This window comes from Micromys minutus (genome assembly GCF_963924665.1).
Source record: "Micromys minutus genome assembly, chromosome: 1".
Lineage (NCBI taxonomy): Eukaryota > Metazoa > Chordata > Mammalia > Rodentia > Muridae > Micromys > Micromys minutus.
The window spans coordinates 26,789,969-26,814,212 of record NC_137969.1 but is presented as its reverse complement, the minus strand read 5'-3'; the positions used below and the strand labels follow the sequence as shown (position 1 = coordinate 26,814,212).

General features: G+C 45.3%; 1 protein-coding gene across 1 annotated transcript in view; it reads right to left on the bottom strand.

Annotated features, from left to right (window-relative positions):
- Window positions 1-1,527: 1,527 nt before the first annotated feature.
- POLN (DNA polymerase nu) overlaps window positions 1,528-24,244 on the bottom strand; it is a gene marked incomplete at its 3' end in the record, with an annotated part of 145,705 nt that continues 122,988 nt past the window's right edge. The window contains exons 21-26 of the mRNA XM_080938973.1: window positions 19,031-19,162; window positions 6,597-6,707; window positions 5,837-5,915; window positions 2,987-3,054; window positions 2,206-2,267; window positions 1,528-1,608 (exon numbers count right to left, since the gene is read on the bottom strand). Of these exons, the coding sequence (XP_080795099.1) occupies window positions 1,528-1,608; window positions 2,206-2,267; window positions 2,987-3,054; window positions 5,837-5,915; window positions 6,597-6,707; window positions 19,031-19,162 (533 nt within the window). The remainder of the gene's footprint in view (window positions 1,609-2,205; window positions 2,268-2,986; window positions 3,055-5,836; window positions 5,916-6,596; window positions 6,708-19,030; window positions 19,163-24,244) is intronic.

The window sequence follows — 24,244 nt, the reverse complement described above, 5'->3', positions numbered from 1 at the left end:
TGAGGGGTGAGGTGGAGGGGTGGTGAGGGGTGAGGTGGTGAGGGGTGAGGTGAGGTGGAAGGGTGGTGAGGGGTGAGGTGAGGTGGTGAGGGGTGAGGTGGTGAGGGGTGAGGTGGAGGGGGTGAGGGGTGAGGGGTAAGGAGTGAGGGGTGAGGGGTGGTGAGGGGTGAGGTGGTGAGGGGTGAGGTGGTGAGGGGTGAGGTGGTGAGGGGTGAGGTGGAGGGGTGGTGAGGTGGTGAGGGGTGAGGTGGAGGGGTGGTGAGGGGTGGTGAGGGGTGAGGGGTGAGGGGTGGTGAGGGGTGAGGTGGAGGGGGTGAGGGGTGAGGTGGTGAGGGCTGAGGTGGTGAGGGGTGAGGTGGTGAGGGGTGAGGTGGAGGGGTAGTGTGGGATGAGATTGCCTCTACCTCTATGCTGGCTCCCTATAGTTCTTGGACAATTAAACTTCAGGCACAGCTGAGACACCTTTGGTGAAATCTTCAGGCTACGAAGCCCTACTGTTTTGTCCTGGTTCTGGTAGATATTTTTACAAGGCCAACACTACTGGGCCTATGGGGGTTGGATTTATAAAGGGCTTTACTCTTCTCCAGAGGACTCCTTGGACCCTGATGGTGCCGGCAGCCTCTTGCTGGGTGGCTCCACCACAGAATATGGCCCCTGCTGCTTGTCTACTTTTCTACCAACATGCATCTTAGGAATGGTATGAGATTTGGATCTTCACAGGTATGAGTGTTGGCCAGGTTGAGTGGTAGACATCTCTGTGAATGAAAACATATTCTTCATACCTGTCAGACCCCTGCCAGCCTTGCCAGTATGGAGACCTTTGTAGGCTGGAGGAGGCTTTCCAAAACTCAAGACAGTAAGCTCAGCTTTCTAGGAGTTTCCTCTGGAGGAATATAACCATGGCATGGTCAGGGGCTGCTCTTCCCAGAGGCAGAGGAACTTGGTGATCTTTGCCTGGGCTTGGGTTGACATAACAGAGCCCATCTTTGAAATATGACCAGAAGGTCACCTGTCATGGAACTGGCCTTTTCTTTTAAACCTTGTGCCCTCCCCAGTACCAGATGTCAACTTCCTTACTAGACATGGCCCATACTATTATGTTTGGTGTAAAGAAGAACAGGGCCTGAGTGGACATTCATCAAGGGCCAAAATGAGTTGAGGCAGTCCCCAGTTCAGCCTCTTGTTGAGCAGGCGGTATGTTGTGTGTGTGTGTGTGTGTGTGTGTGTGTGTGTGTGTGTGTACCCATAGGAAGAACCTACTCACACACGGATAAAGACAGCTTTTCAATAGGCATTTACTTCAGGTACCCTAGTTAACCCACAAAGGGTTAATGTGGCCTTTATCAGTTTAGCCCTCACAGAGTGCAAGCTTGTGACCCGGGGAAGGCTGTAGGATGGCTTGGTGGAAACATACTCTCATTCCACTGTTGCCCAGGGATACAGACAAACTTAGAATGAAAAAAAAATCCTTTATGGGGGTAGGGAACAAGGACCTCACTGGTAGCTGGACTGTTGCTGGGAGATGGGTCAGGCTGAGTCCAGGGTCTCCTGCAGTGGGGCCAGGTGTCCCCATGAGCGGCCAACACTCAAGTTCACCTTTAGGGGAACCTGTGGGGTGACAACCAGAAATGAGCTCCAAGGAGAAACCCAGCACCTCCCAGGCCCCATGCGGGTAGATGAGGAAGCAGTGCTCAGAGCTACACACTTCTACAGAGAGCAGATACACATCCCAGCATACATATGGACACACACATGCAAACTCCCATTTTTCTGTTGTAAGCTCACCTCACATGCATGTATCATGGTGGACTTCCCTATCTACCAGGCCTCAGCCAGTGTGTAGGCCTACAGGGCTCTCAGGCATGGTGTCTTAGGGTAGAAATGTCTTAGTGAAACATGTGCTCACCCTGTCAGGGTTGTATTATGCTAGAGGGCAGAAGACCCATACTAGGGGTGGGTCCAGAGGCTGGCAGGAACAACAGCAGATATCCATGGTGGTGGCTTCTTACCAGGCAGCAAACAAGTTATCCAGTAGGGAAAGGGTTCCTCAACAGGGCAAGTGTAGGCTTGGAGGGTAGTAGTAGTCTGGAATTTGCCTTCTTCCTTACACTCCTGACTTCTGGGGGCTGGAGCCCTCTTGCCCACCCTGAGTTGACTCAAGGTGTAAGGATATAGCAGTGATGCTGGGCAGATATGTCTCCTTACCTGCAGCTGAAGTTCTAGGGTCTGTACATGTTGCAAGGACTCCATGATCGTCCTGACAAGAGCTAGAACAGGAAAACAGTGGCTTACTGGCTGTGTGGGTCATGGTCTGGCCAGCCTTTTGGATTCCAGGCCCCAAGAATTGAGGATTGAGGAAACTTTAGGCTCTATGCTGCCTGATCCAAGTTACCTGGCTGTTTCTTGGATCTACAAATCACTCAAACCCTTGATCTTCTCATGTAACCTCAAAGCTTGTTCAACTCCCATTGTCCATACCCACAGCTCAGGATGTAGCTTAAAGGAGCCTCAGCCCACCCTCTGGTCACTGTCATGAGTGAGCAGGCCCCACTCTTCTACCACAGCTCTTCACAGTAATGGCAGGTCAACTGAGATGGAGAGGTGCTGCAACCACACCAGCAGTTCTGGCTATGATGGTAGAGCTGGGGTGGCGGGGGGGAGGCACGGGTAATTCTTCCTGATCAAAACAGTCTGGGCATGGATGGCCACTATCTTTGATGTGAAGGTCTGATGCTCTTGTCATGCTTCTGTAGGTAGCTCTGTGGTCCTGACAGTAAGTCTGTCTTGGGAGTTTGTGCCATAGGTGTCTGTACACAGAAGCTTCATGGCTGTTCTGGAGCACTAGACATAAATAGTCTCTTACTAGGGTCACAAAGCAAGCTGCTAGCTAGGAGAAGCCTTGGGAGATAGAGAGGAAAAGCTTCAAGGAGATAGCAAATTTCCTAGCTGTCGGAGAACACCACCCACTATGGTCCCCTGGATGTACCTGCAAACTCAGGGATCTGAGTATCTTCTACTTCAAACAGCAGCTCATCATGGATTTGGGCAACTAACCTGGAGAGGAAGGAAGTCACTTGGGAGTGTGAATACCTCCACATGGGACCTAAGGTTATCCTTCAAAGTTTCTTATAGGTTATTTGGTGTTTGGTTTATAAGAGAGTGTGGGTGCATAGGTGTGCATGGTGCATCCCTCATTCTGCACACGCAGTGCTGGAGTTTGTAGTATATGCAGTCGGGATGGTCACCAAGATCTACAGCCCTCAAGGAAGGGTTGAGGGCACAGAAGGATCCCTTGTGCTCTGTCCTCTGTGGTCCTTGCTCTGTCTCATGGATGGAACTCGGAAGTCAACAACCACATGCCATATGTCCCTCGCTGCTGTTTGCCCTGTGTTCCCCGGTGGCAGCTAGAAGTGGAGGATTCACAGGGAAGTTGTGATAGTGGGATCGGATGGTGGACCCTTTAAATGCCTGAGAGTAGAGCAGCCATGATGGCACTTGACAGCAGAGTGCTGTGCTGAACTGTCCATCTGTTTATCTGTCATACTCTTGCTGTTGAATGGGAAATAGAAGGGGCTACGTTCCCAGCGTGCAGCACCTCCTCTACAATGGGGTGACCCAGAAGTCATCTGTTTTTCAACTCCCAGGAAGTCATGCAAAGGGTTGCTTTGACCATTACCACCTTTCTCTTGCCTGGAAGGTGCTGTGATCATCAGAGCAACTACATTTATCATGGCACCAAAGGCCTGAGCTTCAAAACTAAAGTTAGCAACCTCTGTGCCTTGGGCTCCTCAGGCAGAACAACAGTGTGCCTTTTCAAGCCCAGGCTACTGTAGCCAGGCCATTGTTACTAGAGGCCAACAAATGCATGTTGAAGATTGTGCAGGCAATGGACATCCCAGGCTGGGGCCAGACTATGGAATAGTGAAGTATATGTTTATTATTCATCAGAGACATTCACAAAGGGGTGTCTTTGTGTCTTATGTACTGCCTCTGGTTAGGGCACCAACACTGCCCTTCCAGAAGTCTGACTGTGGTCGGACACGACAGGGACTAAAGGTTAGCACTGTTGTGTTTCCTTAAACTAACATCAGGGGGTCTGGCAGGCCTTGGCTCCCAAGTGGCATACTTTTCAAATGGGCAGAAACTTCAGAAGAGGCACTTGCAACTCTTTCCAGATTTAGCAGAAGTGCCTTCACACTTCTAGAAATCACACCATGCAATCTGAGCTGCCTGTGTGGCAGGACCTAATAAGTGTGACTGTTAGTCACTCACACATCACCATCACAGACACAGAGACATCACACTTCTCACTGGAAGCTGGGGCACAGACAAGTGGGAGAAGCAGAAGAACGCAGGCTTAGACCACCCAGGCTCCCAGAAGGAGGGCATGCCTCCATAGCTTACATCTACTCTGCAGAGGACACAGAGCTACTGTATTTGTATTGGTTGACCTGATACAGGCAGACAGATCCTGGTTCCTTTGAAAAAACTTTCCACAGGGGCCTAATCTCATCCCTTTGCCAAGAGCCTGCCAGGAAGCTCCATCCTACAGCACACTCTAGCCATGCTGAATTCTTCGTGGTTCCCTCCTAGAAGTGCACTTGTGTGGTGGTACAAGGTAGGAGACTCTGCAGCCCTGGGAGGACACTCGGCTCTAGCTTGGCTCTGCCTGGACTTAGATAAGGTGCATGCTGCTTATTGCCTCGTTTTCTCTTCTCTGTATCCCTGAGTCAGAGTCCCTGTGCTCACACTGTGAAAAGACATTGACACCAAGGAGACCCTAAATCTTAATATGCCAACACTGTTCAACAGTCCCAAAAACAGCAGCAGAAAGGCAACTTGCAAGCCTTGCAGATGCAGAGCGCTGTGTGCTTTCGGCAGCTGACAGGATGGGCTGACACGGGCGGTCCATACACCTCAGGCAAGAACTGGCAGAAGATGCTTTCTGAGTTTAGGAAATTTCAGAATACAACAGGCACAGCCCAGGTGAAGCTAGAGGTTAGGTATCTCTAGAACAGTGGGAGTGGGCAGATGTACAGACTTCAGAAGTTGTAGAGAACCGGGAGGAAATCACTGAGACTACTAGGCAGAAGACAGGAAGGATGACAAGAGAAACCAGGTGGGTTCACACTTTGCATAGACGGCTCTCTGCTAACTCTTGGCCATGCGTGGGGCAAGGCTTAGCTGTAACACTTTCTTCTGAAACTCTTCTCAGAGGAAGCTTGCAGCGTCCCAACCTAATCCTTTTTAGTAAAAATGTGTCTGGAACAGGGCTGCAAAAGGCAGTGGACAACAGGGCATGGGGCTGGGCCTCCTGCCCTCAGCTATGTGCAGTAATCCACAGTGCACATTCCAGTGCAGAGGTGTGAGACTCACCCAGGAACACAGGCACAAGGCCAAAGATGACAGGGGAAATGTTTGAAGAAATAAAGTTTTGAAAGAAAGATGAGAGACCGCTAACAAGAGGAAATTAATGCTTTGAGTATGGATTATATTTCAGGTCAAGAGCAAACAATAAACTTGGTGAAGAATGACCATAGCAGGTAGGTTTCCATGTCTCCAAGCCCTCTCGGAGCTGCTACAGGGGTCCATGAGACCCATTTCACGTGTTAGGACCTAGGGAAGCTGTCTTCTTCCTATTGGAGCTTTCCTCCTGGGAGCAAAGGTGCTGACCCACTTAGGCAGTGATATGGGCACCTTGGTTTGCAGACTCATGGGAAAAGTTTGGGATTCTTAGGGTGAGTTGGAGGGTAGGTAGTAAGGTGGGTAGAAGGAACAATGCCCTTTTGGCACCTGACAAACCTCACTGGCAGTAGTTCAAGGCTGAGCTACTGACCTGGCTGTTAGGGTCGGGGATGTGGCTACTGCAGCAAAGATGCGAATCATGGCTAGCTTACAGAGGTCTGCGGCCGAGCCTGTGGACACAAAGGGTTCTGTTTTAGTGTGAGGTATGCAGCACATAGTGTCTGTCTGAGCTGCTCACTCCCCTGGCTAACGATGAAGAGGTTTTTGCAAGTGGAAGCAAACCATGCATCCTCAATGCAACAGCTGCTTGCTTCTTAGTGCTGGGGGAATACAGTTGGGATGCCTTATTGAGGAAAGCTGATCACAGCCAGATTCTCAGGGTACAATGGAGGGGTTCTATCCCATGTCAAGTAACTCATTTCAAGTCTGGCTCTATTATTGGTGAAACTTCCAAGACTCAGATTTCTGCTTTTAGAGGGGAACAGAATGGCTTCCATGGGTCATGGGAGGCCATCTCTTTATTTCATTTTTTCCTGTACAGGTCTAGCTATTTATCTCATGATAGCTTCAATTTTATTGGCAGTTTTGCTTTGGCTTGCAATCCTAGGGTTAGTGCTACAGGTATGCCTCACCAGATCCTTTCAAAAATGTTTTAAACATAAACATGGCTCTGACACCCTATCAGTAGCTGTGGTGACACTGCCAGGAAGGACAAGTGAGGGCTTGTGAGGCCCATACAGGAGAGTTTTCAGAGAATGAAGCACCACAGCAAACTTCCAAATACCTGAGGAGCAGGGAACATGGACCTGCAGGGAAGGAGCCACAAGCAGTGGCAGGCGAGGGGCTGGTACCTTGTACTACAAAGTTCACTGCTTGTCGTTCCGCTTGTGCCCGAAGCTGTTGGTTCCATGCACAGATCCTCGAGAGAGGCCTCCTTCTCCCCATGACAGATGCCACATAGCCTAGGGTAGAGGAAGGAGGACACAGGACACAGGAGCAAGTGGCACAGACTCCTCACTCTCCCCTCCACCACTCACAAGGCTGTCCCAGGTATTCCCAGGGCAGATGGCTTCTGTAGGAGAGTAAGACCAACATGGGATGGCCTCTGCTGTGAAGTTTCTACTCTTTTCTCCTCTGGCTTCCCTAAGATCTTACGCAAAACAAAGAAGGGCAGGTTTTGTTTTGTTTTTTGTTTTTTTGTTTTTTTTTAATCTATGGAAATCCAAAGCCATATGTAGGGCTTGCGCACAGGAGCCATTCGAGAGTGTATGACAGCTGGAATATAGAGCAAGTAATGAATATGTCTTCACACAAATGTAGATTGAGGTCTTTCTGGGTCAAGCTTACCTGCCTTGGGACTCTTAGGGAATGCATAAAGGGTAGGGAAGAAATGGCTTAGTAGTTAAGAGCACTTATTCTTCCAGAGGATCTGGGTTTACTTCCTGGCATCCACATCACAGCAACTACGACCTGTAACTCTAGTCCCAGGGGATTTGACATCCTCTTCTGGCCTCTGAGGGTAGGTATTGCATGCTTGTGGTTCATATATATACAAGAAAACACTTGTATACACAAAACAAGAACAAACAAATATAAAAGCACATAAGATCCCATTATGTTGTTGTATTAGTTGGGGTTCTCTAGTATAACAGAACCTATAGAATGACATTTATGATATTTATAGAGGGATTCATTAGAATGACATATATGCTGCAGCTCAGCTAGTCCAACAATGGCTGACTGTGAACAGAGAGTCCAGGCATCAGTAGCTGCTCAGTCTATGAGATTGGACATCTCAGCTGGTCTTCAGTAGGTGCTGGAATCTCAAAGAGGTAGGTTATAATGCCAGTAAAGGGATGGACTTGCCAGCAAGGCCAGAGCAAGCAGGCAAAGAGCAAAACCTTCCTTTTCCATGTTTTTATACAGGTTCCCAGAGGTTTGGCCCAGATTGGTGGTCCAAGCTCAAATGATCTGAATTAAATGTGTGTCTGCGTATCTTCATATCTCAAAGATCCGAATTAAACTTGAACCTTACTACTTTAAACTAAGCAAAAACACCTCGTAGGTGTACCCTCTACTTTTGGGTTTTAATTAATCTTACCTAGATGTAGTCAAGTTGACAACCATGAGTAGTCATCACAAATCTACTCCTTGTAAACTTGATATACAATCATATCATGGTTAATTCATTTACAAATAAAAATAATAAATAAAAATAATCAGGTCATAGTAATGCCTAAACATAACAACTATCCAACATACAATTATAAATGCATTGTATATTTAATGGGACATAATTACAACTAACATGATATAACCACCCCTTGCACAATCATAAATGTAGCCTAAATCTAAAATAGGAGGCAATGTCCCTTGAAGGATATTCTTTTACTATCTCAAATTTAAATATGACAGCCATTGACATTCTCTTGGTACTACATCATATGATAAAGAAATTGAGGAAAGAAAACACAAATATCTGTACAAACACATATTTAACAAAATTCAGCAGAAACACTCATGTTACTATAGTTCTCATTTCTGTAAGTAGCCATGTGGAGTTAGCTGGTCTTTATAACTACTTTCCTCTGCCACCCATTCTGTATTTCCTCCACTTTTGGGCAATAACCTTAGCATGTCTTGGCTCTTTTCCAGGAGTTATCCATACCTTCATTTCTGGCAGGTCTGTGGATTAGGTTGTTGTAGTTTCCCACTGACTGTAATTATAGGACCTAGTAGTATCAAGAGAAGCACTAAAGGAGCTCCTGCCTTCCAGACATAATCTTTCTTACCTCCATTGTGGAGAAGCAATCCAGTGTCCTCATGGTAATCTGGATCAACCATCCCTCCTAACACTGTTATTCCTTTCTCAGCTTGTTGGCTTAAGGGCATTAGAAACCAAAGTTCACTGTTGCCCCCTTCCTTGCTGTAAAGTGAGTTCCTTGGTCAGAAACAATACTGTGTAGAGTATCATGATGGTAAATAAGTCCACGTATGGTAGTTTTACAGTAGAAGCATTGCATATAAGAAAGGCAAATCAATAATAAGTATCAAGTAAGAACAAAGCATTATCCTTCCTACAAAGGAAGTAGTCCAACGTAGTTAGTCTGCCACCAGGTTGCTGGCTGCTCATACTGGTGAGTGATGCCATGTCTGAGGTTCAAGGTTAGTGTCTGCTGTTGGTAGTAGCTGTAGCTAAGTCAGCTTTGGTGAGTGGAAGTCCATGTTGTTGAGGCCATGCATAACCTCATCTCTGCCACCAAGGTCACTTTATTCATGGGTCCATTGGGCAATGACAGGAATGGCTGGGGAAAGAGGCTGACTGTCCACATAATGAGTCATTGTATCTGTTTGATTACTGCATTCCTCAGCTGAAGTCACCTTTTGGTGAACATTTACATGGGACACAAGTATCTTCATATTCTTCACCCATTTGGAGGATCTATCCAATACTTCTTCAGATGCCTTTCGCACCAATTTCCCAATCACGTTCTTTCCAAATTCCTTACCATCCAGCTAGTCCATTGGCTACTCCATGAATCAAATGCATATCTGGCCATTTCTCCTTCTAAACAAAATGTATAATCATGTGTATGGCTCAGAGTTCTGCCTATGAAGATTTCCCTTCTCTGGTGTTTTTCAGGGTTGTCTCAGACAGGGACTATAATGTTGCAACTGTCCATGTCTGGATGGTGCCTGTAGAACATGCAGAACCATCAGTAAACCAGGCCATAGTTTTCTCTTCCTCAGTAAGCCAACCATAGGGAACACCCCATGAGGCTACAGGTGAATACTTGGCAGCAGACGGCACTGTAATGGGAGTAGAAACCATAGACTTGGGACAACTTATACATGCAACTTGCTTGTGCTTTTAGGACCTGATCATGAATATACCACTTCCATTTGATAATATATTGCTGCTGTGCACATCCTAATTTATGACTTGGTAAATCAGATAACACCCAGCTCATGAGGCACAGCTTGGGTCACATGGTAACTTGGTGGCCCCTTGTCAAACATTCAGTTTTCACTAAGGTCAGGTTAACAGCTTTCAAAGGGAGAACAGCTATCTGTAGATGATGGTATAGCCTTGTTCCAAAATCCCGAAGCTTTCTTTTGTGATTCACCTATACAGGCCTATCATAGGTTCCAAAGGGCATCTCCATCTGCTACTGAAACCTCAAATGTCTTTGGTCAGCTGGATCATATAGTCCAAGTGGCAGAGCACCGTGCACAGCAGCCTGGACCTGTTAAATAGCCTTCTCCTGTTCCAGTCCCCATATAAAGCAGGCAGCTTTCTGAGTCACTTGATAAAGGCCAGAATAACACATCCAAGTGAAGATTGTGCTGTCTCCAGAATCCAATAGGCCACTAAACATTGTGCTTCTTTCCTGGTGGTGGGAGGGGCTGGATACAATAAGTTTTCCTTCACCATGGAAGGAATAGTTCTGCACGGCCCACATCACTGGCCTCCTAAGAATTTTACTGAGGTAGTGAATTTTTGGTTGGATTTACCATCTTCTGATGTGCATATGTGTTACCAATGAGTTCAAAGTGGCTGCTACCTCCTGTTCACTTGATCTCATCAGAATAATGTAGTCAATCTAGTGTATCTGTGATACTTAGTGGAAGAGACAGGTTTCCAGGATCCCTTCTAAGTAGGTTGTGACACGGGGCTGAAGAGTTAGTATATTCTTGAGGTAAAACTGTAAAGGTTTATTCTTGGCCTTGACAACTGAAAGCAAATTGCTTCTGGTGGCCCTTATGGATAGGCAAAGAGAAAAAGGCATTTGCTAGGTCAAAGCTACATTCTATGAACCTGATATGTTCAAGTAAGTGAAATGGAAACTTAAGGGTTCTTTGGAAAGTCAGTTGTATGGGATAGTGTTGTGCTGGGGCAAACACATGAAGCAGTGTTTCCTGAAGTGGACACAGGTGAGAGAATAAGGCTGACTTGTGAAGAAATGTTGTGCTGAAGCAGACACAGGAGAAAGGATGTTCTACGAAAGCAAGCACATGAAGACGCGTGATGAAAGATTCTGCTGTAACAACATGCATATGTTCTGCATTTGTTGAACTCCATAGAAAGAAACACACCAAAACCCATCTGGTGTTGTGCTGTAGTTTCTTGCTGCTTTAGTAGACTTGGGCTGATTGGCAGAGGGATGTCAGCTGAGACAGACACACATGCCAAGGCAAGACTCATGGAGGACATGTGATTATTTGGAGGAAGTATAATTAGGACTCCACGGACAGTGATGGAGGTTGAGCTTGGCTTGCTTATAGAGCTAGCTGTACAACACTTGTGGGTTTCACATCTCCACTCATCTTGGCTTCAACCAAGAACTTCTCCCGGAGTCTGGGGCTGAGGCTGAGGCCTGGCTGTCTGAGCCAGGTAGTGCCATCACTGCTGCTTCGTGTTTGCTGTCCCAGCTCTACTGAACTGGACTGTTTGTGTGTCCATGAAGTGTTTGCTGCTGCTGCTGACCTATGAACTCAACTGCCAATTTCCAGACAACACAGACAGGAGTTGTTCCAAAGAACCTTTCTAAATGGGTCCACGCCTCCTCCCCACCCCTGTATCCTTTCTTTTCCACTACTCTGGTGGGTAGTGAGCTACAAGGGAGATTAAAGCATCTAGGGGTCATCATTAAAAGTAGACATTGAAAAAAATTAAAGTTACAAGTAAGGATACCAGATTTGGTACTGGAGTCATTACCTGTTTTGGTTTTTGATAGTAAACTGTCATACCTGTGATCTTTGTTTTCTGCACTGGCCAGATAGGTGAGTTAGAGGGAGATGTGGTAGAAACCACGCCCCCTGCATCTTTCAAGTTACAAATTTCTGTAGTTCCTCCAAGGATGTGATGCTTGTTTTGATTCACTCCCTTTTTTTGGCAGAGGCAACTCCAAAGACTTCCATTTAGCCTTTCCAACTCTAATAGCATTTACTCCTATAATAGCCCTCACCCCACAGGTCAGGGAACCAAGGTGAGAATTCTGCCAACTTATATCTACTCCAATTATGCAATCTGGGACTGGGGAAATGAGCACAGATTGAGTTTGGGAATCCACTGGATCTACTGTGAGTCAGGTTTTAGGCCAAACTCTATTAATCACCTGACCTCCATGAGCTCCCACTTTAACTGGATGACTGCAGTGTTTCTTGGGATCTCCTAGAATCAGCATTAATTCAGAACCAATGGATCTGGAAAGTCTGATTGTTTCCTTTCTCTCAGAGTACAGTTACTCTTGTAAAAGGCTGTAGGTCTCTCTAGGGGAAGGACTGTAGATACGCTAATAGTAAAACTTAGGTATTTTATCAGGGTCCTTCCTCAGGGGAACTTTGCCATTCCTTTTATTCAAGGGGTTCTGGAGCTACAAACTAACTCAAGTATGCAAATTGATTCATGGACAGAAACTGCCTTTTACCATAGTCCAATAAAGCCTCTGTTTCATAAATTTTCCACTTATGCAGATCAAATAAAAATCCAGTAGGCTTCTTATCTATTTCCTGACTGGAAACATCATGATTGATTAATCATTACCAAAGATCCGTACTAGTCACGACACCATGAAATCTACTTTGCCTGTGCTGACCACGATGGGTCAGGCTGTTATGAACATTACTTGGTCTGTACCACCCATGATCACCTTGCCTTTGGTGATTCAGTGTTGCCACCTGGCCCCTGCTACCTCAGAGCTGAATTAAATCCATCTCATTTAATTTATCCAACTGACAGCAGCATCTCCAACCCTAAGATCTGGCACAAGAAAAAGGGCAAGAACAAAGCTTTTCAACTGTGTTGGTGCCCCTTCACCATTTTGGGTATTATAGGACTAGTGAAGAGCATGTCTTCTGGACCTGTCCATTGTGGGAGATTAGGTTTTACACTATGTATCTACCCACTCTAGCACTGCAATTTTCCTGCGAGGCAAAATCCCTTCATCCACACTAAGCCAAAGAATCTCTACTCCTTCTATGTCAAGCATCTCCAACTCCTTTTCAGTAGGCCATCTTTTGATAAATGCTTCAGCCAACATTCAAATAAACTTTGACACCTTTTAAAAAAACCTGTGCAAGTTTCCATATTAAACCTAGAATTTACACTCAGGGGGCCTATATCAATAAACTCAGCCTGATCTAGTTTTATGTTCCTTTCACCATTGTCTCACACCTTTAAAATCCATTCTCATACACATTCCCTAGACTTCTGCTTGAAAGTAGTGCAGTGTACTCCCCATGGTCTACACTTTCTACCCCCCTCTAGGAATGTCATATGCTTTAAGTCTGGTTATAGATATAGAGCAGTGGTTCTCAACCTGTGGGTTACAACCCCTTTGAGAGGGGTGTCCAACAACCCCTTCACAGAGCTTGCCTAAGACCACCAGAAAACACAGAGATTTACACTACAATTTATAACAGTAGCAAAATTACAATCATGAAGTAACAGCAAAATAATTATATGGTTAGGGTCATTACAACATGAAGAACTATATTAAAGGGTTACTTGCATTAGGAAGGTTGAGAACCACTGGTCTAGAGGCAACTATTGGTAGGCTCTGAGGGACAAAAGTATTGTCTTGCCTGGAATCTCCTCCAGAAAGTCACTATTTATCAACAAAAATGAAGAATTAATTTCCTAGGTCAAGGATGAATTTCAAAAGGCCAAAAGGTTATATTTCAAGGAATGTGGCTAAGGGTAGAGAGACTACTTCTTCAGGAGAGATAACCCCTTCAGAATCTGAGGGTTCAAAGTTCTCAGCTTCAATAGCTTCCTTCCATACACCCCTATTCCGAGTTACAAGATCACATTTTTTAGTTTTGATGCTAGGACTTAAATTTTTACTGTAAAGCAGACAACCATATAATGATGGCTTTGATTTGATTTTCTGCAACTTGAGCTCTGTGGCTGATGGAAAGGAGATGCTCTTCCAGGGTACACTTAGAAACCTTTTAGATTGCTCATGGGAGCCCGGGACTGGCCAGTTTTATCACTAAATTCACTGTTATCTTTCATCACATTCTGAGATGCTAGAAGTTAATTTCATTGTGAAACTCATCCCTATCCTTTGTCAATTTACCCAGAGATGCTAGGAGCTAGGAGCAACTGACCATCATCATGACTTTCCTCATTCCTCCAAACTGTCAAAAGTTTCATATAGAGGGTCACCAAATTCCTTGCCATTGACAATTAGTGAAAGGATAATCAAATATATCTGTTTCTTTAGATTTGTAATGTAGTCCCCACCATGGGCTTTCAGTGCTCTCTGAGCTCCCAAGAGAGGCTTCCATAACTAGAGAGATTTGGTTAACTGTAGGTTACCAAATTGAAAAGCCTATTTCAGATACTTAAAAGATTCATCTTTATACATCTGTTGATCTAGAACCAATTCTGGTACCAAAATCTGTATTTGTCAGGGTTACAGAACTTACAGAATATGTGTGTGTGTGTGTATGTCTGTATGTATATATGTATGTATGTATGATTATATCTATGAGGTGAAGTTTCCCAGCTAAAATTACCTGATAGAGGGTAATATCCAATATATACAAAAAACTAAAAAATTAGACTCCAGAGAATCAAATAATCCTATTAAAAATGGGTTACAGAGCTAAACAAAGAATTCTCAACTGAGGAATACCAAATGGCTGAGAAGCACCTAAAGAAATGTTCAACATCCCCAGTCATCATCCCAAATCAAAACAACCCTGAGATTCCACCTCACACCAGTCAGAATGGCTAAGATCAAAAACTCAGGTGACAGCAGATGCTGGAGAAGATGTGGAGAAAGAGGAACACTCCTCCACTGTTGGTGGGTTGTAGGCTGGTACAACCACTCTGGAAATCAGTCTGGCGGTTCCTTAGAAAACTGGACATAGTATTACTTGAAGACCCAGCTATACCACTCCTGGGCATATACCCCAAAGATGCTCCAACATATAATAAGGACACATGCTCCACCATGTTCATAGCAGCCCTATTTATAATAGCCAGAAGCTGGAAAGAACCCAGATACCCTTCAACAGAGGAATGGATACATAAAATGTGGTATATTTATACAACGGAATACTGCTCAGCTATTAGAAACAATGACTTTATGAAATTCCTAGGCAAATAAATGGAACAAGAGAATATCATCTTGAGTGAGGTAACTCAGTCACAAAAGAACACACATGATATGCAGTCACTGATAATTGGATACTAGCCCCAGAAAGCTCTGAATACTCAAGAGACAATTCACAGACCTTAGGAAGCTCAAAAAGAAGGAAGGCCAGAATGTGGAAGCCTCAGTCCTTCTTAGAAGGGGAACAAAACACTCAAGGGAGGAGTTACAGGATCAAGTGAAGAGCTGGGATTGAAGAGGGGATTGTTCAGGAGCTGCCTCACCTGGGGATCCACCCTGTGTGCAATCGTTGATGCTGGGAGATGCTTGCTGGCAGGAACCAGATAGGGGTGCCTCCTCAGGGGCTCTACCAGAGTTATGCAGCTGAGCAGGCTTACAGCTAAACATCAGACTGAGCACGGGGACCCCAGTGAAGGTGCTAGGGGAGGTGATAAAGGAGCTGAACAGGGTTGCGGCCCCATAGGAAGAACAACACTGTCAACCAACCAAATCCTTCACAGCTCCATGGACAAAAACACCAACCATTGAGCAGGCACTGAGAGACCCATGGCTGTAGTAGCATATGCAGCGGAGAATAGCAGTGTCTGGCATCAATGTGAGAAGAGGCCTTCAGTCCAGGGAGAGCATTTTCTCCCAATGTAGGGGAATGAATGGGGTGGAGAGGGTGATTGGGAGCTAGTGCACCTTTGTGAAGACAAGTAGAGGGGAAGGGGAGATGGGAGCAGGGTGGGCAAAGGAGATAACATTTTGAATGTAAATACAGAGAGTATCTAATAAGAAATTAAAAAAAGAATAGCCATTAACATTGGTTACATATGTTCCTGAGCAGTAAAGACTTCTCTTTTAACTTGGTGTGGGTCAGAAGTGAATCTTTCGGGGTTGGGGATTTAGCTCAGTGATAGAGCGCTTGCCTAGCAAGCTCGAGGCCCTGGGTTTGGTCCTCAGCTCTGAAAAAAAAAAAAAAAAGACAAAATAACAGAAGTGAATCTTTCATTGGTGAGTTCATAGGTCTGAGAATTGGTAGAATTCTCTACACAAAAAGTCTGTAACTTTGGTGGTGGTGGTAGGGTGTTCAGTACTGAAATCTAGAGTCTTGCACATGTTAGGTAAGCACTGAACTGCCCCAATGGAGTCATCATGAAGTGATGAGGTTCTGGCACCTCCATTCCCTGGGAGATATGTAGTACAAGGACAGGCACTGAGTGTCTGGTCAGCACACTTGCTTCTCATGCCTTCACGTGTACACAGCTTCTGACTGGATGCTGGGCATCACAGACATCATGCTTGCTCTTGGTATAAGTGTGGTCGCTGTCTATCTGCCGGTGTCTGGCAGGTTTCAGTCACTGTGTATCTCCTTGTCTTTGAGACCTATCTTTACACTGGAGGCAAGGACTTTAGAGTAACCTTTCTGTAGGGCTATAAGGTGCAGCCATTGTGAGGCCTTTACTAGATGTATCAGGTAACCAGTGAGTTTGTTCTGACCTGTATTAACTCTGGAACGATCCAGCTGGCTGTTTGCAGTGGTTAATCCATAAAAGTCTTCTCCTGACCCATATACTGTGTGCCTCTAGACACAGGCACTTATAAGGATTCACCTCATTTTTTTCTTTTCTCTTGGTAACTACAGCAATAGGCTGAGTGTCTGAAAACTCATGTCTTTTGGCCTGTTTTGTAGTTTTCCATGGCGTGACTCCCTGTGGGCCAAAGTGGATGTAATCTGATTATACAAGTTTCAAGCCTTGTTTTAACTCGACCCAACATTCCCAGCACTGCTGCTGAGAGTCCCTCTTTATTGTGCACAAGGACCTGATGCCCTGCCACTCCACACTGGTGCTCAGGGGGGAAGCAACACTCTCAAAATCATTCTCATGTCAGGATGCCTGAATGCCACCACCATGCACTTAGAATGAGAAGTGAGCCATGGACATATTGGTACAGGAATCTACTCCCTCACCCACCCACCCCCAGGTACATTTTAAAAATGACTATGGCTACTCTAAGGCCACCATGCATGGGAAGGAGAGAGAGAGAAGCAAAAGCAGCAGCAGTCTTGGTTACTGCAGTTGAGAACTCTTGGTTTGGACAATTTTGCATTTTGTGTTAAGATACATCTATACAAACATGTGGACCTGTCCTCGCCAGGGGCCTTAAGAGCAACTGGTGTGGTGTGATTCCGTTTGAGCTAGGGAAGATAGAATGCATGGACATCTGGAGCCTGACCCCACTTGCACTGTTTGTGTCCCAGCCTCTTGGAACCTCCTTGAGTGGCATCCCTGTTGTTTTCCCTCACTTCACCTCTGCTCCTGATCTAGAACCTCACTACTCAGGATGTAGCTCTGGCATCACTCTTCACATCTCTTGCAACAGTGCTGCTGGACTAAGATGCCTCATGGCATCTACAGGCAGGCCAAGAACAAGCCTGTGGTGACTGCCCAGAACCCATGAGTAGGAGTTCAGGTCACAGGCTATAATCTCTCAAGTCCCTGAGAGCATTTGGGACTGCAGGTGTTTGCTGTACCATGGGGGTGGGGCACATTCTAGAGCTCACATTTAGGGATGGGAAGTCCTGCCAGCCCAATCCAATGTTCATTTTCATCGAGTTAGTACTAAGTTTTTAATGCTATCTCTGCACCAATTATTAACCCTCTTGCTTGTTAATATCAGATCCTCCATTTATTTCTTTACTTCTGTGATTTCCTCTGCCGCTTTTTCCTACAGTACACACACACACACACACTTATCCACAGTTATAAATGTGTGCGTGTGTGTGTGTGTGTGTTGAACACAACTTATCCACCGTTATAAATCTTTCTTTTACAAATACTGTTGGGCTGGAGAGATGGCTCAGCACTGGCTGTTCTTGCAGAGAACCTGTGTCTGGTTCCCAACTCCCACATGGTACCTCACAACCATCTATAACCCCAGTTCTGGGAATACAGTGCCCTCTTCTGACTTCCACAACACCAGCCACATATGCTGCATACCATACATGTGAGCAAATACACGTGTACACATAAAAGTTGAAATAAATATTAAAAATAATGCTCTTTATCCTTGTACTTCCAATTAAAGCACATGTGTCCAAGTCTCACATTTTTGGTGAGACTTGTTTTATTGGGATAGTTTTTGTAAAAACATACAGTCAATAGGATTTCAGTGCATTTTCAAACAGATACGTGGGCAGAGCCATATTTATGGTGCATGTAAAGCTACATCCACATTGTGCTATGTTACAGACATGCTTTACTTGTGCAGATACTACATAAATATAAACACATAAATACACACCAGAGTATAGGAATATATAATCTTCATGTTTAGATGTACAGTTTTGTTTGTTTGTATGTTTGTTTTTCAAGACAGGTTTCTCTGTTTAACAGTACTGGCTGTTCAGGAGGAACTCACTTCAAGACCAAGCTGGCCTTGAATTCACAGAGATCTGAAGATCTGACTGCCTCTGCCTAAGTGCTGGGATCAAAGGCCTACACCATCACCACAGAGCCTACAGCTGGAGGGTTTTGTCTGTAGTGAAAATTTCGGAGTTTTTATTTCTTTAAAAAACACAGAAATATTATACAAATGTTTTAATTTTAATCCTAGCTATGGGTTATGGGGCTGCTTCAGTTTGTGCATGCAGCTGACTGTGATTTACCTCATGCTCTAGCAGTGGCAAAGAAGAAACAAGAAGAAATGAGATATCCTGACAGGCAAGATCAAACTTGCTCCAATGAATTCGACACCCCTAATCAGCAGGAAGTAGTCTAATGATAATGTTGCCCCCTTTCCAACCCTTGACTTTATTCAGGGATCTCTTTCCTTTCTCTCTTATCTAGTGTTGGAAAGTTGAAAGGGTGAAGAAAGCAGAATCCACAAAAACAGGAAAAGATAGCTACAGTTATCTGTCTGTTTTTACCCATGGGTAGTGATCATGTTAATTCAGGCTATGGGTGGAACCTAGCTCCAGCCCCTCCTTTCCACACGCAGTCTTTCAGCACTGTTGATCCATTGGGCTGATGGTTCTCTCAGAAACCTCTACCCAACTTCACTAAGTCATACACAAACCGTACAGACACTCATTTGTCTGTCCATCCACTCAGCAACAAAGTGAGGACACCTCACTTTGTTTAAGAGGAGGGGCCTGGCTGCAGCTGGCTTACCTGCACTGTGACACTGGCCAATAACTGTCTGGGAAAAGTCCTTAATTTTTTTGTACTTCTGCAAAAATCTCTCCAAAAAGTGGGTAGCTTCCAAAACAGTGATTCCAAGGCAAGCAGCAAGCCGTTCTTTCCCTGTGAGTCAGGAAGACATACTATTAGAGTCCAGGCCTAACCCATATCATGTGAAACTATGGTGTGTGGAAATGAGCTGACTGTAGGCCTCGGGGACAAAGGGCAAGGTGGTAGTGTGGGCCTTATGTGATTGGTTTGGATAATATTAGCTCTGGGCTTTACACACTGGATGGTGGGTGGTCATTGACCTGACTAGGGCTATTTGAAACGTATTCTCCCAGTAGTCTTTTTTTTTTCTTGCTTGGCAATAAATATTTTAATTTTTTTGCTTTATTTTTAAGATGACAAATAAGTTTCAAGTTTATTTCCTTTTTTGTTTGATATTTAAATACAAAGCTAAGCCACAAACAGGTACAACCAAGACATTTTATCTCACAGTTGCACCCTCCTGTCGGATCCTCCTCCAAGTTTGACCACTGACTGGGCTAGCAAAGGGTGCAAGGAAGACTTTCTTAGGTAGCACCATCATAGGCTGGGAGATGGGGGTGTTGGGGACAAGGGTAGGCTCATATACCTAGCTCCTGAACCCCAGCCCCTCGGACTGAAGGTGAATAGTTAGTCCTCCCCAGTGAGGGAGAAGGAAGCCACCTACTCTTGCTGTCACAGGTCAGAACTAAAGTATCAGCATGGTTCCCTGGCTGCTAAGCCTTGCTGGCTGCCAGGTACCCTAGTGCCAAACACATCTGGTGCCTGATGCTAACAGGCGTCCTAGGCTGACAGCATCTTCATGGGATACCATGGGTTCTGCCTTGACAGCAGGTAGAGAACTTCCCACGCAGCAGAATGGGGGTTAAGGAGGGGGTGTGGGCTTAGTAATTTCTGGTCCCACTACAAAACCTCACTTTTGATTAGAATAAAGTACCATCTCAAATCTCCTCTACACAAACCAACCAGCCAAGCCAAAAAGAAAAATAAACCCCAGAAGAAAAGAAAAACGCATTCATTTCACTCCCTTCAAAACCCATATACATGTTAAGTTGTTTTCTGTGTTTTTTTTTCATTTTTTTTTAGATTTTATTTATTTTATGTATATGAGTGCACATACACCAGAACCAAAAAAAAAAAAAAAAAAAAAAAAAAAAATGGCATCAGATGCCATTACAGATGGCTGTGAGCCACCATGTGGTTGCTGGGATTTGAACTCAGGACCTCTGGAAGAGCTGTCAGTGCTCTTCACCGCTGGGCCATCTCAGTTTTACAGGGAGGATCTGAGAACATCTGAGGCTTGGCATGTGTGACAGAGGTGGAGTCCTTGAAGGTGACTGGACATTGCTGAGGGTGAAGCCTCGGTTGCAATTATGACCACCCAATATGTATGAATCCAGAACTATAGGAGTACACTCCCAAACTGCTGTAGGTACAAAATGGAACTGCTTAGCAGGGAAACTGTATGCTGCAGACGGCAGAGCTGCAGAAGTGGGGCTGCCCACGCCTTTGGAGCCCGGAAGACCATGAGTGGGTCTCAGATGTGTGCTGAACTAAAGGGTTTGGGTCTATGCTAGAGTTTAGTTTTGCTAAAACTTAAATTCTAGTTTTTGATTCTTCATTTATGTCCCAGTGTTCCCTTCTGGAAGAAAAACATTTAAGGATAAAAATTGTTTTTGTCTTTATAGAAGCCTATAGTTAAGAAAATTTATAAGAGATTTTGGACTTTCGAAGTGCTGGAATTTTTGAAGACATTGAGAAGTTTTTGAAATTGGATCATATTTTACATTATAAAACTAATATGTGGGGCTAGAGAGATGACTCCGTGGTTGGGAGCACTGTCTGCTCTTCCTGAGAACCTGGGCTCATTTCCCAGCACCCACATGGCACCTCTCAACTGTCTGCAACTCCAGTTTCAAGAGATGTGATATCCTCACAGACATATATGCATGCAAAACACTAATGAATAAACATAAAAATAAATAATTCACTCCTTGACTTTGAGGTTATGGAGTGGAAAGTTTCAGTGTTTGCATGTCAAGTAAGTGAGCTGATTATGCTCCTTAGTTTTAGCTGCTACCTTGAACACAAACTAGAATCACCTGGGAAGAAGGCCTCCATTGAGGAATTATCTAAGATCACGTTGGTCTGTGAGCATGTCTATAGAGAATTATTTTGACTGGTGTAGGAAGGCCCAGCTCACCGTGGTCAGCAGTACTCCCTAGGTAGGGCTCTTGAACAGTATAAAAGAATAGCAAGCAAGGATCCATGTGTTTTGTCTCTCTCTTCTGGACTGTGGATGTGCTGCCTAAGTTCCTGTCCTAACTTTCCTGCAGTAATGGACTGCAGCCTGGGACTGTAAGTATAACAAACTCTTTCTTAGCTAAGTTGATTTCTTCAGGGTACTTTATAACATCAACAGAAGTGTTAACTAAGCCATTTCTCTTTCTAGCACTGAGAAAGGGCCTAGCCAGAGTGCTCCAAGAATGTTGTCTGGTCTACTTGAACAGAACTTCCCACACAGTCCAGGTATTGCTGCTCTGGGCAGCTTCCAGGTTCTGAGGCTCCATCATAAGTACAATCCCCAGGGTACTCAGTACAAGGCTTGACTTCACTTTGTGTTTCTCCTGGCAGAGCCAGGTCCTTTAGGAGCAGGCATGAATCCTTATCTTCCTATTGCAGGGTTGGCCTGGCATTCTGCGTGCATCCATGAGTTCCTGCTGGTTGTACAACAGCTCAATATAGAGTTCACTGAGGAATCATGGGGAGGACTCAGCATTAGGCCAACCCTCAGAAAGCAGGAGCACAAGAAGCCTGTGGATTAGCAATGACTACCAGTAGGGACTAGAGTCCTGCTGAGCTCTTAGTTAGGGTTTCTATTGCTATGACAAGACTATGACCAAATGCAACTTGGGAAGGAAAGGGCTTAATTAATCTTTCACTTCCAGGTAAAGATCTTCACTGAGGGAAGTCAGGGCAGAACCTCAAGCAGAGCAGGTACCTGGAGGCTGAAATGGGAGCAGAGGCCATGGCGGAGTGCTGTTTTACTGGCTTGCATCCAATGGTTTGCTCTGTTGGCTTTCTTTTTCAGTGCAGGACCACCTGCTCATGGGTGGTACCATCTACAATGTACTGGAGCCTCCCACGTCAATTATTAATTAAGAAAATGCCCATAGACTTGGCTTCAATTTGTTGGAGGCACTATCTCAGTTAAGATTCCCTTTTCCAGGATATGTCTTAATTTGTATCAAGTTTACAAAAATCAACTACCACAGATGGCTATAAGCAGGCCCAGCAAGATGGGGAAGTGCCCAGTAAGTTGGAAGGTGCTGAATTTAGCTAGATATACGAGAGGCAATATGCTTGTGAGCCAGCTCTGGCTCAAGATCCTAGATAACACATGAGATTCATAAATCTTAGGTGATAGGAGGCCAGGAGGGCTGCCATACATGCTGCAGGAGACTGGGCATGCACACTCACATCTCTTCCAAGTGCCTTCTCTGCTTGTCTCATAGCTCCATGGTTTCTCCTTCTGTTCTCATCACAGTTCTCACAATGATCAATCACATAACCATTTTCTAAAGGTGACATTAGAGCTATGTTTCTCCCTGGTTAGGCATTACTATCAGCAGCTTCTGGGTTGCTCAGAGATGGCTTCTGTGGAAACATGGCTCTATGCCATCACTAGCTGCCTGTCCATGGTTCCTCCACTGGGTTTCTCAGGGCCCTGGTAGCACTGGAGCCTGGTGGGTTTATTATGCCCCAAGCCTGCTCATCAGCAAGGTCTGGCTCAAATAAGGGAGAGACAGAGACATCATGAACTGAATAGAAGATACACAGTAATTCCAGCTGTTAGGTGGAGCAGGAACAATGGAGCAACAGAGATAGAAGCTCAGGGTGGGAGCCCCTGTCACCACCAGAGCTAAAAGCAGCAAATTACTCCTTTCCCCAACATCACAGCTACTGACTCACTGCTTACTTTCAGTCCTCTCCAGAAAATACAAAGTGAAAGCTCAGAAGGAGCCAGTGGGTGCTGTGAGGCCATGTTTCTTTCAGAAACAACTATTGTGGTGAGAGCTGACTCTACTACTGGAGAGGCCAAGGCCAAGTAACACTTAGGACAATCACACATTCATCCTGCCTCCTCCCCTCCTGCGCCATCTCCAGCGTGGAGGGCCAGGAGGCCTCTGGAAGCTTGGCTGCATAGCTCACTCCTGACATGGGAGCCAGATAAACAGGAGCACATGGCAGAGATGCATGTTGTACTGGTTGTAGCTCCAGCAACCCCATGGGAGCCTTTAAGGGGAAAGGGATGGGCAAAGAGGTGCAGGGTTTTTTGTGAGGCCACCAGGTCAAGAGGTGAACAAAACTGGGATTTGAGCTCTGGGGTGGGGAACAACATTGGGAGTGCAGAACTGCAGGCATGGCAGATCTGCAGGAGGATCCAAGATATCAAGTTCTAGTCTGGCAGGCAGAATGTTGCTTCTCCCACCCCAGGGCAGAAACCCCTGAAGTCTGGAAAACAGTAGGAATGAGTCTGAGGAAGAAATGGGACAGGCAACCCTGAGGAGAGCCACCACTGTCACGACTGTACTCTTACCTTAAATTTGATTACTGGCTTCCACATTACTTTCTGGATACTTCATAGGGTCTGATGTTCTCAAAGCATTGTTACTCGGTCAGTGAGTGCTTTGTGTTTCTTTTTGTTAGTAAACAGAACTGAACTGATGGGCACTCCTGGCCTCTTAGGCTCAGGCTCAGGATGGGCATTTTACCCCAAACAAGATGAACAGGCACACAGATGGTATTTTGCAGCCAGCTGGCTTTGAAGTGTAAAGTGGTCACAGTGCAGGGTGTTCACATCAGAGACCCATGGGGCCAGCAGGAAACAGAAGTGGAGGAGAGAAGAATACCAGGGGAACCTCAGGTGATACTGCCACCCTAGTTAGACTGTAGCAGAGTATACTCTGCAGGGCAGGCACCACATGAACCGAAGTAACAGATGTGCTGTCTGTGGTCTGACAAACATGGCATCACCACTGAGGTGTTTGTGTATGCATACAATGACTCAGAGAGTGACTTCTCTGAGGCATTGCACACTTGAACACAGGCATTCTGCCATTGGCTAATGGATGACACCAAGAACCCAGTCCTTCC